The sequence below is a fragment of the Acinonyx jubatus genome, chromosome A2 (genome assembly GCF_027475565.1).
Source record: "Acinonyx jubatus isolate Ajub_Pintada_27869175 chromosome A2, VMU_Ajub_asm_v1.0, whole genome shotgun sequence".
NCBI lineage: Eukaryota > Metazoa > Chordata > Mammalia > Carnivora > Felidae > Acinonyx > Acinonyx jubatus.
The window spans coordinates 153,717,979-153,736,320 of NC_069383.1; the positions used below are offsets into that span (position 1 = coordinate 153,717,979).

General features: G+C 53.2%; 1 protein-coding gene across 12 annotated transcripts in view; it reads left to right on the top strand.

Moving 5' to 3' along the window:
- The window catches only part of EPS15L1 (epidermal growth factor receptor pathway substrate 15 like 1), a 97,731-nt gene that overhangs the window by 39,386 nt on the left and 40,003 nt on the right, over window positions 1-18,342 (top strand). For all 12 annotated transcript variants that reach the window (XM_027038219.2, XM_027038221.2, XM_027038226.2 and 9 more), the window contains 7 exons: window positions 687-920; window positions 5,746-5,903; window positions 9,193-9,349; window positions 10,025-10,110; window positions 10,970-11,042; window positions 16,843-17,004; window positions 17,634-17,831. In XM_027038219.2, the coding sequence (XP_026894020.1) occupies window positions 687-920; window positions 5,746-5,903; window positions 9,193-9,349; window positions 10,025-10,110; window positions 10,970-11,042; window positions 16,843-17,004; window positions 17,634-17,831 (1,068 nt within the window). The remainder of the gene's footprint in view (window positions 1-686; window positions 921-5,745; window positions 5,904-9,192; window positions 9,350-10,024; window positions 10,111-10,969; window positions 11,043-16,842; window positions 17,005-17,633; window positions 17,832-18,342) is intronic.

Sequence of the window (18,342 nt, forward strand, 5' to 3'; positions counted from 1 at the left end):
TAATGTGTGTGAGTGGAGAAGAATCGGAGGGGGGGGATTTGGGGGAGGGGGGAGAGAGAGAGAGAGAGAGAGAGAGAGTCTTAAACAGGGGTTCTGTCCCACGACTCTGAGATCATGACCTGAGCCCATACCAAGAATTGGACGCCTAACTGACTGTGCCATCCAGGTGCCCCTTTGTAGTGTTTTTAAGTGACGATAAATTTTACCTATGTTAGTGATCTGGTCTGTATTACAAATAACAAGGGATCTTTTTAAGGGAGAAGGGCTGTGATTTTGGTTTGGTTTCATTACACTTTAAAACGGGATTAAATCTTTGTTTTAGAGAAAGTTTCTTTTCTCTGCCCGCCTGAAACAGGCGTATACACATCGCAGTGTGTCTTTAGACTTCCAAATTCCAGTACTGTGGGAGTCCTCAGCCCTGGAGCTGGTGGCCCTCCTGTGTGGTGAAGGGACATGTGTGGAGTCTGGCATGATTGAACTCCTCTTGTGCTCATGTGGGTCTTGTGTGATTACACACCTCTTGGAAAAATTACGCATTGGAAGATACCTCATCAGAAAAGGTTTATTTTTCACTCTGTTCAGCTTGGAAGTGACCTCAAAAAGAGCAGCCCATGTCACATCACTGCAGCCCTGGAAAGAGCAGGCCTGCGCCTGGCCACCTGAACGTAATTCTCTTGCATTCACAGGCGATGCACTTGGTGTACCGAGCCCTCGAGAAGGAGCCTGTGCCCTCTGTCCTGCCCCCCTCCCTCATCCCACCTTCCAAGAGAAAGAAGACCGTGTTCCCAGGAGCTGTGCCTGTCCTGCCCGCCAGCCCCCCGCCGAAAGACAGCCTCCGCTCCACCCCTTCCCACGGCAGCGTCAGCAGCCTGAACAGCACGGGAAGCTTGTCCCCCAAGCACAGTCTCAAGCAAACACAGGTACAGTGTCTGCTTCTCAGGGTAGCCATTTGCACATATAGAGTCCCAGCAAGATGTACCTTGCGAGCAAGTAACTTGTGACCCCCAAAAGGTAACATTTGTGATTATGTTTTTAACTGTCATACCTTTTTTAGTTTTTAATTTTTTTTTTTTTTTTTTTTTTTTTTTTTTTTTTGGAGAGAGTGTGCACGAGGCAGGGAGAGGGAGAGAAAGAAAATCTTAAGCAGGCTCCATGCTCAGCACCGAGATCCCACAACCCTGAGATCATGACCTGAGCTGAAATCAAGAGCCAGACACTCAAACTACTGAGCCACCCAGGCGCCCTTGGGATTACGTTTTTTAAAACAATGTTCATGATTGGTACGTTAGTCTGTTTTAGTGTAATGGAGTCCCATAGGATAGGTGACCATGACAGATATCTACTTCTCACAGAAAATCTGGAGGCTGGGAAGTCCCAAGATCCAGGCACCGGCAGATTTGGTGTCTGATGAAAGTCCAGCTCCGGGTTCACAGATGGAATTTTCTTGCTGTGTCTTCACATGGTGGAAAGGGCGAGGGAGCTCTCTAGGGTCCTTTTTATAAAGGCCGTGATCTCATTCATGGGGCTCCACCGTCATGATCTAATCATCGTTCAAAGGCTCTACCTCATAATACCTTCTCATTGGGGGTAGGGTTTTAACACATGAGTTCTGGGGAGGGGTTGGGGCCCAAACATTCAGTCCGTTGCAACGGGGATGCAGAATTAAGTTTCTCATTCATTTGCACACAAATACCGCCCTTCCTCAGACACCCTCAGCTGGCTCCCACTTCTGGGCTCTCTCCTCGTGTCTCTGTCCCCCTTGCCTCAGGTAGCTCCTCTGCTGGGCGGTGTGTTCCCAGATCACACCCCAGCCCTTTGCTTCCTGAGGCTTCTGCTCACGGGGCACCTTATCGGGGGGCCCTGGCGTGACCACAGCCAGCGTGCCCAGGGCTCTGTCCATGCTGCGTTGTAGATTTCCCACGCCTGGCTTGGTGTGTAGTTAATTGTGTATCCTTGGTCTCCTCCCTGCCCCACCCCCACCCCCACCCCCACCCCACCTTAGCTTCATGAGAACAGTTAGTCCTTGGTTAGAATCTCAGTGTCGGAACAGTCTCAGGTGCTTGGATGCTCAGTGAGGCTGTTGAACAACCAGCTAGCAGCGGAGGCATCTGTCTCATCAGGAGGACAGCATGGGGGCTCTGAGTCCCAGCGGGCAGCATCTTGTGTGTGAGAAAGACACATCTTGTTCTGGCAAATGCAGCACACCATCGAGGGCTCTTTTATAAAGAGGCACCTTTGAGATGATCTAAAACATGGAAGAACGTGGCCGTGAGTACATCCTGAGTCATGCCTTGCTCTCTGCCTCACTTGTGGCTTCGAAGGCGGAGCAGTGAAGGTGACACGAAGAGGGCCAGCCAGCGCCGCCACGCAAGTTCAGATACGAGCGATAAAAGTAGAAATGTGTTGTGTTGGTCTCGGCCTGTCAGTCAGTGGCGCTGTCGGCCAGGAGCGCCTGTGGCACCCACTCGGGCTCCCGTGACTTGGGGCGAGCCCCCACGGACGCTTCTGGCCTGGAGGAGGTGTCTTTGTGGTTCTTGGTAGGATTGCAGAGTGCACTTACATTTCGCAACAACCATCCGGAAAATTTGAAGAAAGACGATTCATTGCTCACAGGTCCTGCAGAGTGCGTGTCACCCCCAGGGCCACCACAGCAAGGTCGTGGGTAGAGAGAGAGTGAGCTCGGGCACGGGACTCTGCCTCTTTCCGGGTCGAGGGTGGGGGCCTAGGGTTTCTCAGGCTCGCTCTTCATTGGTGAATTTAAAACATAAGAGAGGGAATGAAAGCAGGGGAAGGGAAAAGCAGGGTCACTCAGGCGGCCAGTTGTCTAGGTCACCCAGAGCTTTTTAGTGGGGACCGTCATGGGCTGGCCTGGCGCTTCCTAGTTGTGTGGCTGACAGTGTGTTTATATGAGATGGATAGTTTTGAAATGGGTGCCTCAGCAATCAAAAGCTTAATGACAGGCACTTAAATTACAATAAAACCCCAAATTGTCAGGCACTGAACGCTACAGAAATAGACGATCAGACAGTGATTCCTCTTGCACGTGACATCATTCTAAAATTAAGCATTCTGCCTGGTCGTGGTTGGGCAGGTGCGGTTAGTGGCTCATTTTCCAGGAGCTTGCTGCACCGAAGAGTAAGGGTCCCATCAGGGAGGGCTGAGGTGGTTTGGTCGGTTGGGGGTTGGGGGGGTTCATACGTTCCCTGTCATTGCTACGGCCGTGTGGAGAGGCACAGGTGATGGGGCTTCCCCTCTGGTTGGTGAGTCTCACATGGCTGTCGGTCAACAAGCCCAGCATCCAGATGGTCCAGTGTGGGCACCTTCAGCTCGGCAAACCACCAGCCATGCCCAGCACTTTGTGGACATGCGCAGTGACCGTGGGAGTAGCCTCTGCCCTCCTTGGGGAGATAGACGATAAGCATAACCATAAACTAAGGAAGGTCAGATAGCTATGAGAAGCAGAACAGGGCCCAGCCTGGAAGCACTGAGGTGCTCCTGTAGGTGGGGTCAACTGGACGGTCACTGATGAGGTGACCTGAGCTGATCCCTGAATGACAAAAAGCCGTCGGAGGACTAGCATATGCCAAGGCTCTCAAGTGGGAACCTGTAAAAACAGGAAGAAGGATGGGGGTGGAGTGAAAGCAAGGGCCGAGGCTGGTAACTTGGACCCGCGTGAGCTAGTGTTTTCTAAGACAACCTAGCGCCTTGTGTCTGCAAAATTCTTGCCAAGAGTTCTTATTAATTACCGTAGGTTAGGTTAGTGGTAATAGGGTTTACTGACAAGGAAGCAGGTGGGGCCAAAGTTGCTGACAGGTGCAGACTGACTAGCCTTGTAACCCAGATCCATGGTGATCTGGTGACTCTCCCCGGATCCTGGGAGCGTGCTGCTGATTACCACTAGACCTATTTTACCAGGGGCCTCTGTCAGGGTGGGGGAGGGAAGAAGACGTATGTCCCCTTCCCTAAGGATGAGGGTGCTGGTGGAGTCACAGACATGAGATCGAGCAGTTCTGGGGACCCGCAGTCACCATGCTGTCCCCTCCTCTGCTTCTCTCACCTCCAGACTAATGCCACCAGGTCTTGTCCTCCCAGCCGGCTACGGGGTGTAGGCACTTCCAGCCAGCAGGGTCTGTTCCCCTTTACTGGGGCCTGTGGCTGCCAGACCAGCCCCTTCTGGGAGACCCAGCTCCGAGGAAAAGGCTGGGCGTTGGAGTCTGGCCACCGACCTGCTCTGAGAGCTCAGAAATCAGGCAGCAAGCCATTTTGTTTGCACACCGAACGTCAGGACTTTTGTCATCCCAGAGTGGTGACCTCTTGGGACCTGCGGAGCATAGAAACCGTTGTCCCCCTCAGCTCAGCCTGTCTGATCCACTGTTACTTCCTCTCTGGGTTGTTTGGTGTCTGAGGTTTAGCTTGCTCCAGACACTGGATATGAAGGCGGCAAACTTCTTCGCTAGAGATCCTTTACGTGTGTCTTTATGCCTCCCCTGGGGTGGCTTACAAAATTCATATAATGGGACGCGTAAAACGCAGGTCTCTGAACTCTTGCTGCCTGAGCCCTTGCTGTTTGAATTTGGCCCATGGATTCTGATAAATCCGTGGCAGACTAAATCATTCTACTCCCTATCCGAAATCCTGGAACCGAAATGATACGGGTAATGTGGTGTCCCTTGCTTCCCACCGTTGCTTTCTGGATTCCCGGTGCTTGGGTCAGGATCCCACTGGATTAGGATAATGAGGGAGACCTGTTCAGAAAAAGCAGATAAGGAGGAACATCTGTATAAAAACGGATAGAGGCGCTGTGGAACTTGGTTCGGAGAGCACACCAAAGGTCAGAGGTGATGCGTCTGGAATTAGCAGTGGGAGGGGCCCTGGTGCCTCTGGATTAGGAGGTGCCCGGGCCCCGGTGAACCCTCAGTGGCATTTGCCTTCCTCACATAGACTTGAGCAGGCGGTGTGAGGGGTCGCGCGCGCAGCGGGTGGCCAAACCCCGTGACTGCAGACGTGATGCTACGCTGGGCTCTCGGATACTCAGCTCTGTCCGCCTGGGAGGGCCCTTGGGGGCGGTGGGGCTTCGCGGGTGGACGGCATGCTCGTCGGGGGCCCGGGCTCCTCAGCCAGCGCTAGGGGGCCCTGAGCGCCTGCCTGTCTAGCAGATGCCATTTTCACACGGGCAGACGTGTTCGCTGCCCATCAGTGCCAGGTGGGACACCTCACGGGGGGATCGCCGTGTCACGGGGACAAAGGGTGGAGTACAGGATCCTCAACTGTGGGCATTGAGAATACTTCTGGCAGCTGCAGAGAAGTGTTTGCAGGCAGAAAACGAGAGGGCCAGGAAGAGCTGGTTGGTTCTCAGGAGGCCGTCCTTCTAGCGTGGACCGTCAGCAGGGTCTTGCCTGGCGCACTTGAAGTCCCCTCCTGGAAGGAGGTCATTGGCTTCCCTTCAAGTCCCTTTGGACCTGCTGGGTCTCTACCTCCCTCTGAATACAAGGAGAAGGGGGCTGTGCTATGGGGTGGGAGAGGTGCACGTTGGCCACCAGGCGAGACTGACCGAGTTGGTGTGCACTGCTCTCTGCCTCAGTTTCCCTGTTTAGAGAGTGGGGCTCCGGTCTGCCCTCTCGTTTCGTGGTGCTGCCCAAATGCACAGAGAGCATCCATCAGGAGCATGTGAAAGCCCTTTAATAGCGTGTGTTTATGGTTTATAGTCTAGAAGCTCTAGACTAATGGTTTTGAAACCCCTTTCAGCCAACGGTGAGCTGGGTGGTGCCGGTTGCAGACAAGATGCGATTTGACGAGATATTCCTGAAGACCGACCTGGACCTGGATGGCTACGTGAGTGGCCAGGAGGTGAAGGAGATCTTCATGCACTCGGGCCTCACCCAGAACCTTCTAGCACACATATGGTAAGGATGGGTAGCTGGACGTCTGCTCCCTCTGGGCCTCCCGTGTGGAGGTGATGGCCACGGGTGGCTCCGAGGGGCCCCGAGGAAACAAGCTTTGTGCTAAAGGAAGGGCAGGTGACCTTCAGGGCCTGGGGGTCAGGGCCTCCACCTCTGCCTGTCACTTAATCCTCAGCAGGCTGATCGGGGTGCTGAGTGAGGTACGAGTGTGAAGGCCCTTCCCCCGTATCCTGGGCATGTCAGCTTACTGCCTGTTTAGTCTCTCTGGAAAGCTGAGGGGCGATTTGCTTGAGTGTCTGGGGCGAGTTCTTGCTGGTTCTAGCAGGAGGCCCCGCCTTTGCCACAGCTAGTCAGGGTGCAGACGCATGGCCCTGCCCCTCTGGGGCGAGTGTGTGGTATGTCTCCGGGGACTCTAGCAAAGCCACCCTGGGCAGCGGGGGCTGTGGCCGCCTTCCCTAGGAGGCCTGTGAAGGTCAGCGACTCCACTGCCGTCAGGGGGGTGAGTGGTCAACAGGACTCTGGTCCCCAGCCATGGGGACTGCCCCACCTTCACTTTCCTTCAGGGTGAACCAGAGCAGTCTTCCCAGTGCTGGGATGGCTCCTTTTGTAATTGGCCAGTGGTGAAAGTCACTTTCTAACTTTTGTCCTCAGGACTTAGGGGGCTTCACTTGGGAGTCACAGGGAGGGAATTTCTGTATAATTCTGGAGAAGCGAACCTCTCCAAGCAAGAGCAGTGGCATTTTATTTTATTTTATTTTATTTTATTTTATTTTATTTTATTTTATTTTTCTTTTAATTAATTTTTTTTTTAACGTTTATTTATTTTTGAGACAGAGAGAGACAGAGCATGAACGGGGGAGGGGCAGAGAGAGGGAGACACAGAATCAGAAACAGGCTCCAGGCTCCGAGCTGTCAGCCCAGAGCCCGACGCGGGGCTTGAACTCACGGACCGCGAGATCATGACCTGAGCCGAAGTTGGCTCTTAACCGACTGAGCCACCCAGGCGCCCTATTTTATTTTTTTAATAGAATTTATTGTCGAGTTAATTCACGTACAGTGTATACACTGTGCTCTTGATTTTGGGGGTAGATTCCCATGATTCAACACCCAGTGCTCATCCCAACAAGTGCCCTCCTCGATGCCCATCACCTATTTTCCCCTCTCTCGCGCCCTCCCATCAACCCTCAGTTTGTTCTCTGTATTTAAGAATCTCTCATGGGTTTGCCTCCTTCTCTGTTTAAAACCGAACCATTTTTTCCCCTTCCCTTCCCCCATGATCCTCCATTCCACTAACAAGTGAGAACAGATAATGCCTGTCTTTCTCTGACTGACTTATTTCACTCAGCATAATACCCTCCAGTTCCATCCACGTTGCTGCAAATGGCCAGATTTCATTCTTTCTCACTGCCAAGTAGTATTCCATTGTATATATAAACCACATCTTCTTTATCCATTCATCAGTTGATGGACATTTGGGCTCTTTCCATGATTTGGCTATTGTTGATAGCGCTGCTATAAACGTTGGGGTAATATGCCCCTATGAATCAGCACTCCTGGATCCTTTGGATAAGCGCCTAGTAGAAGAGCAGCGACAGCACGTTACTCAGTAGCTTGTGGAAATAGCTGCCCTTGGCAAGAATTCATAGATGTCCACGTTGTGACGGGAGGCCCCGACCTGAGAGAACAGGCTCTCCCTTCACAAGTGTGTGACACCCAGAGTCAGTCGCCAAAACAGCTAGTGGAGGCCGACTGCTTCCGACAGGTCAGGGGCAGTCATTCTTGGCCCCTTCAGATCTGGTGTCCCCTTTTAGAAACCGATAAAATGCGTGTGCCCTTTATCACCCTGAAGCGAACGTGCATGTGATTCAGAGGTAGCGATGCGGCGCCCCAGTCGTAGTATAGGGACAGTCCCTCCACCTGCCAGTGACGCCACAACGTGGAAGCAACACGGTGAAATCACGAATACGCTCGGATTAAAAGAGGGAACGCGTAAGGAGCAGAGGGGAAAGACAGAACGAGCAAGCTCTGGAATCACCGCTGGGAGAGTAAAAGGCCAGTCCGGATTTGTCTGTGGGGGGCAGGGGGAGCACAGATAGCACGCCCAGAGGGACGGCCCGGAGGAAACAAGGACGGAGCCAGAACGCGCATGTAGGCCTCCCCGGCTGGCGGCTGGCCGAGCACCCCGCCTGCAGGCCTCGGAGCCCACACTCCCTCAGAGACCGGGAGCAGGAGAGGGCTGGAGAGAAGAGGCCTCAGCCCAGGAGCAGCCGTGGGCGAGGCGAGGCAGCAGGACCGACGCTTACAGGCAGGATCCTCACACCTCGCCCTTAAACGGCGACAAAAATGAAGACGTTTGTAAACCAGCGCGTGTCAGCGATATTCAGTGGGGTCTCCGTGCTCCCCGTGGCCCTGTGCGTTGGCGTTTGGGCCCAAGTCTGCTCACCACGCCCAGCTCCTTGGCTACGAGTTAGAGAGGTGTCACGAGGTCACGACTGCAGTGGGAAGTGAGACCGCCTGCGCAGTGGCCAGGGTGAGACAGTTTTGCAGATGCGGAGGCCTTGTCCTACTGTGTGAGACTTTCCTTCCCGTAACGGCCAGCTCCTCCGTTACCGGGCTGGTTGTGAAGCTTCTCCCCCACCCCGGCTCCGCGGGAGCTCCACGTGCCGCTCGTCTACCAGGATGCCCAAAGGCCACGTGAGCGGGGCCCCTTAGCAGCGAGGAGCCGTCCGGTGCGGCACGGCCGCGGGTGGCCGTCCAGGCCCTAGCTCCTCGTGACGACGACCCAAAATGCTGCTGCTGTCATCCCCGTTGAAAACCAGCAGCTCAGGCTGCTCAGATAACCCAGGGCTGCGGGAACCTGCTGAAGATCCAAGGGTGCACGCTTGGGCCCAGCTTTCACTTCCACCAGAGCGGCTCCGTACCGGACCCTCACTGTCTTCCGCACACATGCCATAAAGAGCCGGTTGCGTTTCTGGTAATTGTTGGTGAGGCCTTCCCAAAGGCCCAGCACCTCGGACTGCGGGGTGGGGTTCGGTGGTTCTCCAGCCAGGTGGGGCCCCCCTTCTTGTGCTGACGGCCCCTCCTTAACCAGCCGTAGGGCCGGATGCCTGGGTGGCCGGTGGCGGGACTGCGGTCCTCGAGAGGGATGTTCAGCAGAAAAGGAGTCGCTGCTGTGCCCCGCTGTTTGTGTTGTCACTGTTCGTTTTTTAAATGGAGGGGTTCTGTGATTTGTACTTCCCAGGCGGGGCTGAATTCTTGTCTGATGTCTAATTAGCATCCCGCCTTCTCCCAGGGCCCTGGCTGATACGAGGCAAACGGGGAAGTTAAGTAAAGACCAATTCGCATTAGCTATGTACTTCATTCAGCAGAAGGTCAGTAAAGGCATCGACCCCCCTCAGGTCCTCTCACCGGACATGGTCCCGCCCTCGGAGAGAGGCACTCCCATCCAGGTGAGTACCGCTGGCCACATCCCTGTCACGCTCCTGTGGCTTCCCGCAGCCTGCCACCAGGTGGCGGCCGTGACCCATGTGAGCAGGCCAGTGCCCTGCTGTTGTAGCCTGCCTTCTCATGGCCCCGGCCTTCACCAGGGGCTGGGGGTGGGGCTGGGGGGTGTGTCTGGGCCACTGGGATAGTTTTCCAGCTGGGTTCTGGCACTTTTGCTACTTGCCCTAGTGAATTGGAGATCGTATCCCTCATACTAGCACCTGCTGGGTGGTGAGGTCAGCTTGTCAAAAAAAATTTTTTTTTAAAGTCTTATTTTTAAGTAATCTCTACATCCAGTGCGGGGCTTGAACTCACAGCCCCGAGATCAAGAGTCACAGGCTACATCGACTGAGGGAGGCAGGCAACCCTCAGCTTGTCAATTTTCTTTTTTTAATTTTTTAATGTTTGTTTATTTTTGAGATGGAGACAGCACGAGTGGGGGAGGGGCAGAGAAAGAGGGAGACACAGAATCCGAAACAGGCTCCAGGCTCCGAGCTGTCAGCACAGAGCCCGACGTGGGGCTCGAACCCACAAACCGTGAGATCGTGACCTGAGCCGAAGTCGGACGCTTCACCGACTGAGCCACCCAGGCGCCCCATCAGCTTGTCAAGTTTTAACCCTGTGTCTGAATTTGGTTCTAGGATGGTTCAAGTTCTCTTGGATCAGGGGAATTCACTGGTGTGAAGGAACTTGATGATATCAGTCAAGAGATTGCCCAGTTACAGAGGTGTGTTAAAGCTCCTTCCCCTCGGAATCTGGCCCTTACACAGGCCCTATCCCAGCTTGTTACCACAAGTACCACAGGCTTGTGAGGCACACAGGTCGGCTGTCAACAAGTTCATGCAGCAGAAGCGAAGCAGGGCACATTCCCCCGAGTTCCTGAATTGACTTAATGAGCTCGGAGTGATGACATCCTCAGTTGGAGTCAGTCTGGGCTGTGGAATCTCAGGCAGGTTGTTGCTAGGTAGCCATAGGCCCTGGCCCCTGCCCTTAGGATGGGCCTTGTTCCCCCTCAGCACATAGAACGGCTGAGCCTCCGAGGGCAAGTTAATGGCTTAGGACCAACAGCTAAACTGAGGGAGCCTTCGTGTCCAGGTCTCTGGCTTCTCTCTGTGCCTGCTGCCTCAGTCTCCCCACCTGTAAACAAGGGCTTTGGATGGGGTGTCTGTCCTCTCAAATCTGGCATAAAGAGATGCTTCCTCTTCAAAGCAGCATTCTCCCACCAGTTAGTTCTAGGAGAGGGAGGAGGGCCCAGGAAGCACCTGGCCCTCCATGGGCACAGTCAGCAGGGAGCGTTGAACCCTCCTCACCCCGGACACCACTCTGACTTCCTTTTCCCTCTGCTTGAGGGGCTCGAGTGGTCTCATTGGGAGCAGTGCCTCATCGTAGCCACGGACTCGCTGATGGGGGAGGGGATGATGTAGAGGGCATGATCCCTGAGGGTCATTCCTAGGGACCAGCTGAGTTGGGTTCCGTGGGTATGGACTGAATTGGGTGTTGAGAAGTCGGCGTGGAGAGAATACACCATGGCTGTAGTCCTGCTATCACTCATCTGTGCTTTTCCTGAATTCTTTTTCCGTGCCCAGAGAGAAATACTCCCTGGAACAGGACATTAGGGAAAAGGAAGAGGCAATCAGACAGAAAACCAACGAAGTACAGGTAAGAACAACCTCACCCTGGGCAGATGGTCTTGTCCTGTGCAGGGCCTGCCGGTCAGTGGGGGCAGGGCAAGGGGAAGGTAGCCCCGCCCTTGCACTTCTGAGTGAGGTTTCTACCTTTCTTATAACCATAGACAGGGGTTTCTTTCTTCTTTTCTTTTCTTTTCTTTTCTTTTCTTTTCTTTTCTTTTCTTTTCTTTTCTTTTCTTTTCTTTTCCTTTCTTTTCTTTTCCTTTCTTTTCTTTTTTCTTTTTTCTTTTTTCTTTTCTTTTCTTTTTTCTCTTTCTTTCTTTCTCTCTCTCTCTCTCTCTCTCTCTCTGTCTCTCTCTCTTTTCCATTGAGCTACATAATTCACATAACATAAAATTTGCTACTTTAGAACAAGTAGTTCATTGGTTTTTTGCATGTTTGGTGTGATCCTTAGCTGTCCCCTCTGTCTAGTTCCAGAACATTTCCATCACCCCCAAAGAAACCCCATGACGTGTAGTCCTCACACTCCATTGCCACTGCCCTCCCCACTCCCCACCCCGGCAACTACTGATCTGCTTTGTGTCTCCATGGACATACCTGCTCTGGACGTTCAATGTGAGGCCTTTTGTGTCTGGCTTTTTTCACTCGAATCTCAGTTTCTGAGGCTCAGACAGTGGCTGCTAACCTGTTCTCGGACAGTCCCGCCTCCTGGAGCGTCTCCTAGCTGGTGGTGGTGACACAGAGACTGGGGGCCTGGCTGCCTGGGCTCAGACCCAGTTCTCTGTAGCTGTGTGACCTTGGGCAAGTTACTGAACATCTCTGGGTCTTGTACTGCATTGGTTACGAGCGGTCTGCTTTCCTGAGTTGTGGGGCTGGGAAACAAAGTCTGGCACCTGCTCAGGGCTCACTCGGGCCGCTTCCTGCTCTTCTCCATCATTTGAGCAGAGGGGAGTCTGCATCAGGAGCAAAGCCATCAGCACTGGGCAGCTACACTGTTGAAGAGACCTGGGTCCCCACGGTCTCCAGTCTGGGTGGATAGAGAAAGCCCTGCCACTGTGGGGACACTAGAGGTGGCTGTGGCGCCCTGTGGGTGAGGCCGAGTCATGCCGCAGGGACCGGCGTCCTCTGCTTGAGGACTCTGAGTGTTCTGAGCTCCGAGCTGTGGCGGGAGAGGAGCCTGGCTAAGTGGTCAGGACCCCAGCTCCGCCGTGTCTCACCTGAGTGACCTGGGCAGGTAGCTCGGCCTCCTGGCCTGCATCACCTCAGCTGGCCACGAGGCTCAGCGCGCGGGCTGCTCACGGAGCCGAGAGCAGGGGCTGGCTGCCGGGTGCGCTGCGAGAGTGGCCGGTTCTCTCTGGACCACCTCCTAGGGCGTGAACCTGAGCCAGGGGAAGTAAGTACCATCTGACTCAGTTGGGCTCTCAGGGTGCTGGAGGGTGCGTTCCGCCGATCTGTGGGAAATGCCGTCCGTCCTAGCTGTGGTCTGCGGGTGAGGTGGGGTGGGTGTGCCCACCCTGCCTCAGGACACTCATCAGTGCCTGCCGTGCAGTATCCAGACCCTTCTTTTCTGGCTTCTCACTCTGTGCACGTTGGCCGTGAGGACTAGGCCGTAGGTGGTCTTCTGGAATGTTTTGGATTGGAAAGCAGGGACTGGCCTGCCTCTGATATGAAGGGTTTTTTGCTCAAATGAGCTTCTTCAGCTACAAGACCACCTTGTAAGCAAAGTGACTTTATTTCTCTGAATGTATGTACTTTCATCCTGTCATTTTATTCTCCCTCACATCTCTGATTTCCTCCCGTGTCCTAGAAATGATCCCCCAGACGTAGAGCCCACTCCCCGCTTCCATCATCTGTGTCACCTCACTCCATCTTTTTAGTCCTTTGGTGGAGCCGGCCTCGTCTTCCCTCCCGCCCGGGCCTGGGTGACACGGATGTGTGGCTGGTTCTGCCTTCCTATCGCGTCCGGGATGCCATGAACATGCTTTGGTTTTTTATTCTGGTCCCTGAGGATCCGGGTGCTATAATGTCCTATCGCTACCAAGGAAACCATCATGAGGTCTCTGGCGCCTGCTCCAGGTGATTCTGAGGAAGAAGTCGGGCCTGTGCAGAGACTGGTTCTGACATCCGGAGGCGCTGTCCTCTGTGGTCTGTGGCAGGTGCGGCCAGGCTGCCTGGAGCCCTGGCTGGTGGGCTCCTGCAGCCTTCGAGGTGCCAGGGTCCTTGTGTGCCCCGACAGCCCCCCAGAGCTGGGAGGGAGCCCTAAGCCAGCCAGACTGGCTGTTCTGTGGGGGTGTCGTCTGTAAGCAGGCCGGGCTGGGGCCCTGCTGTAGTGCTTGATGGCACAGACAGAATACTACGTATTTTTTGAAAGTTGCCCTGTGAAAACCAGGTTTGGTTGGGGTTCCTGCCACCTGTCCCCAGATGAGTCTGGCCGTGCCGGCTAGCACAGTCTGTGGGTCAGGGCCCCACATGGAGTGCGAGTCCTTTGTCCTCAGGCTACTTAAGCAGCAGAAGCTTCAGCCCCCACAGCTCTGTTCCCATTGTGCCCTTTCCCTGTCCTCCTGGAGTCTTTTACCTCTATTTCCATCGCTGTCCTTCTGGTGAGCACCCGTAGTGTCTGCCTGGTTTTTCCTTCCTTCCCTCCTTCCTTCCTTCCCTCCTTCCTTCTTTCCTTCCTTCTTTCCTTCCTCCCTCCCTCCCTCCCTCCCTTCCTTCTGCCAAAATCAAGAGCTGGACGCTTAACCAACTACGCCACCCAAGTGCCCCAAGCATCTTTTCATGTGCTTATTGGCCATCTGTGTACCTTTTGAATAGACATTTCTATTCAGACCCTTTGACCATTATTAATTTTTTTTTTTTTTTTTGTCTTTTGATAGCTGAGTTGTAAGAGTTCTTTATATTTTCTGGGTAGAATTTCTTCATCAGATATGTAATTTGCAAAAATTGTGGGTTGTCTTTTTACTTTCTTGATAGTGTCCTTTGAAGCACAAAAGCTTTAAATTTTGGTGAAGTCCAGTTTATTCCTTTTTTTTTTTTCCTGCTCTTGCTTTTAATGTCTTACTTAAGAACTCATTGTTAAATTCAGGGTCACAAAGATTTTACCCCATGTTTTCTTCTTTATTTTATTTTTTTATTTTTTTTAAACGTTTATTTATTTTTGAGAGAGAGAGAGAGTGCGAGCAGGGGAGGGGCAGAGAGAGAGGGAGACACAGAATCCAAAGCAGGCTCCAGGCTCTGAGCCATCAGCACAGAGCCGGATGTGGGGCTCGAACTCACCAATCAAGAGATGGTGACCTGAGCCGAAGTCGGACGCTTAACCGACTGAGCCATTCAGGTGCCCCTACCTTATGTTTTCTTCTAAGACTTTATTGTTTTACCTCCTACATTCAGATCTTTGGTCTGTTTTGAGCTAATTTTGGCATATGGTGTGAGGTAGGGATCCAACTTTATTCTTTTGCATGTGGAGATCCAGTTGTCCCAGCACCATTTGTTGAAGAAACTGTTCTTTCCCTGTTGAACAAATGCCTTGGCACCCTTGTCGACTATCACTTGGCCATCGATGTGTGGCTTTATTTCTGGACTCTCTGTTCTATCCCATTGTTCCACATGCATTTCTCTTTAGGTCGTACTATGCTGTCTTGATGACTATAGCTTTGTATAGGCATATGTCATTTTATTGTGCTTTACAGATTCTGTGTGTTTTGTTTTGTTTTTGTTTTACAAATTGAAGGTTTGTGGCAACTCTCCGTCAAGTGAATTTATCGGCACCATTTTCCCAGTAGCATTTGCTCACTTTGTGTCTCTGTGTCCCATTTTGGTAATTCTCGCAATCTTTCAATGTTTTTCGTTATTATTATATTTGTTATGGTGATCTGTGTTCAGAGATTACGACTCCCTGAAAGCTCAGGTGATGATTAGCATTTTTTAATAATAAAATATTTTTTAATTAAGGTGTGTACATTGTTTTTTAGACATAACACTATTGCACACTTAAACTGTGGTGTAGTGTAAACATAACTTTTGCATGCACTTGGGAACTCAAAAATTCATTTGACTCACTCTATTGCAACACGTACTATATTGCAGTGATTTGGAACCAGACCCACAATATATCTGAGGTATGTCTGTAGTAAGTTTTGAAACTGAAAAGTAGAAGTTCTCCAACTTTTTTTCCTTCTCCTTCGAGATTGTTTTGGCGTTTCCAAATCCCTTGCCTTTCCTTATGAATTTTGGCCTCAGCTTGTCCGTTTCTGTGCAGGAGCCAGCTGGGGATTCCAGGGGGGTTTGAATTAAGTCTGCAGGTTCTCTGGGTTATTTCTTGGTTCTCTTTGCTCAGACACCTCCCACATTCTGACCCCAGCTCCCATCCTGATCATGAGCTGGGTCTTTGTCCCCATTGGGTTCTTGATTCCCCCTCCTTCGTTACAGAATGAGGCTCAGATTCCTTGATGTTTCAGGCCACCACAGCAGGCCTGGCCCTCTTCCCTGCTCTGTGTCCTCTTCCTCCGTCACTTGTTGTTCCCTCAGATGTGGCAAACCTGTGTCTGGGACTCCCTACCACCATCCTCTCCCCTTCTCCAGACTTGAACACTGAAGTTCCACTTCTTGAATTCAAGGTCAGGGGCAGGGAGACTGGGGAAGAGAGGGCCTAGCTCCCCAGCATAACTCAGAGGTGTGTTTTGGCTGTCTAGAGTGGCGAGAGCCATGACATTTTCGTCCTCAAGGCAGAGAGGAGGCCCTGTGCCTGCTTTGGGTTTTCTCCTAAAATGGCACCAGCAAAGCCCCAGCCAGTTCGGCCCTGGGGATCGGCCTCACCGTCCCTGTCCTCCCTTACCCCCAAAGGTCCCCTCAAATCTTGCCTTTGCTTTGATTCTCACGGCCACCATCTCCTCGTGGCCCAGGTCCCCTCCCTGCTCCTTTTGTCGGTCTGTCAGAGATGTCGTCAGTTAGCTCCCACGAGGCCTTCCAGAAAGGTCGCGTGCGTGTTCTTTCGTTCCTGTTGGCACGAACGCCAGAATGCAGCATACACATGTGCTTGGCCACGGGCTTCACGTTGTAACTCGAGTATGAGGTGCAGCTTCCTTTAGGGTACGAGCACGCCGTAAGTTGTGAGCCAGGCCCGCCTGGTGGGAATTTACTTGGTTCCCAGGTTTTGCTCCCACAGACTGCATGTTTTCACGTGCACCATACACCCCCAGGGTGCTCTTCCTAGGGGTGTCCTGGTCGGGTCTGAGGGTACCTTTACTGGTCGTCTGGGTAGATACTGCCAATTTGGAGCAACATCAACAATGGAGAACCATCCTGTCCCACGCTCATACTTGAACGTCCTGCGGGGGCTTCCTGCGTGGCCCTGCTTCCTTTTGCTGGAGCTGGAGCCCCACACCCTCTTCCCCGCTTCCGTGCAGCGTCAGTCTGGTCTCCCTGTGCCCCCACCCCCCGCCCCGAGTCCACCCAGCAGCACCCGTACATTCTGTCGGTTCTGTTCCTCCCAGTTTGTTTGTGTTTGGGTGATGTCTCTCCCCTCCCCACCCCTGACCACATGTCACCGGATAGCTCTTCTTGGTGGGACCCAGCTACTCTCCTGGACCCTGGCCACTCTTAGGCCATCAGTAAATATTTGCCAAGGGACTTAGTGAGAGGTCACGCCACGGCCGCCAACTGAGATGCACACATTTACAGCAAGTGTGCACAGGATGCCTGCTGAGCACAGGCTGACGGGCAGGGGCCGGTCTCGTAGGACATCCAGGGGGCTCTAGACCAGGCTGAGACTGCTGTCTCGGACATGCTCCCCGCCTCCCATGCTCAAGTACATTGACGCAACTCTTCCCTAGGAATTGCAAAATGACTTAGACCGTGAAACGAGCAGTTTGCAAGAGCTGGAAGCTCAGAAGCAGGACGCCCAAGACCGCCTCGATGAAATGGATCAGCAGAAGGCCAAGCTCCGAGACATGCTGAGCGACGTCAGGCAGAAGTGCCAGGACGAGACTCAGATGGTGAGTCTCACGCCCAGCGTGGCGGGGGTGGGGGGCTTCCTGTGGGCTTCTTTGGGCTCACGACGACCTGGAAACACAAGGCTGAGGCGTCCTACTGGTTTAATCGAGTTGTGGACATATCATTTGAAAAAGCATCGAGGCATCTGTGGCCTGACCTCAGTCTCACCCACCAAGTCATACAGTGAACAGCCCTGGTCCCCACTAACCTCACCCTGGCTAGTGCCTGACAGCACCCTGGGGCCAGCATGCTCCTCCTCCGCCCCTGCCATCGTCTGGTGTCTTCACTGCTCATTATAAACCGGGGAGGCTGCAAGCTCAGCAGATTGAAAGCCCTCATCCCCTCCTCTGAGGCCTTGCACGGGGATGTTTACCCCCTGGGAGACAGGTAGACTGCCTTTGCTTATCCCAGGCCTCAAAATTGACTTATCCCAAAATTGACTTATTCTGTCAGTTCCATGGGCATTTGCACGTCTGCCTTGTTTCCTTCTGTTTTGCAAGTGGAGAGAGGGTCCTGGAAGGAAGCCCAGGTGTCCGGCCATCAGGCTGGTTGGTGTCTGCCTCACTGTGTCCGCTTGTTCCAATGATGTGAATTAAGACTCCTCCTTTTGTCATATTTCATCTCATTTCAGATTTCCTCGTTGAAGACCCAAATCCAGTCTCAGGAATCTGACCTCAAGTCCCAGGAAGACGACCTGAACCGGGCCAAATCGGAGCTGAACCGATTGCAGCAGGAAGAAACCCAGCTGGAGCAGAGCATTCAGGCCGGGAAAGTTCAGCTGGAAACCATCATCAAGTCCCTGAAATCGACGCAGGACGAAATCAACCAGGTATCTCCCTGAGGGCGGGGCCTTGCCTCTGCTGGTGGCCGGGGGTCTTCTGGGGCCTTCTTGCGAGCGGAGCAGCTGCGGTGAGCTGTCACGTCGGGGTGTGTGACCAGCCTGCACAGAGGCCGCTTGTTACCTTGGCTCTCACCCAGCCCGTTTATGTCAGGCTCTCTTCTTAGAAGCTGTCGTTCTGGCCTGGAGGTCAAGCACCCAGCGTCCCGCACCGTGTGGTCTGGCATCACGTTGACTTTGGCCTACGGGCTGTTTGCTGTGCCTCGCTGTCCTTCCACTTCCCCATCTGGGCGCATGTCCTCTTTGGGGAATGGGCAGGGTCTGTGTGAGGACTTCAGTGGCTCCTTTGGAGAGAGTCTTGGGTGTAGAAATGCCCTCCCCAGCATGGTTCTCAGACCAGCGAGAGGAACAGAGTCCAAGACGTTTTCCGACACCTCTCTGTCCCTGTGCCATCTGAGGACTGGCACATTGCTGAGGCCCCACCCTGTGATGAGCATCACCC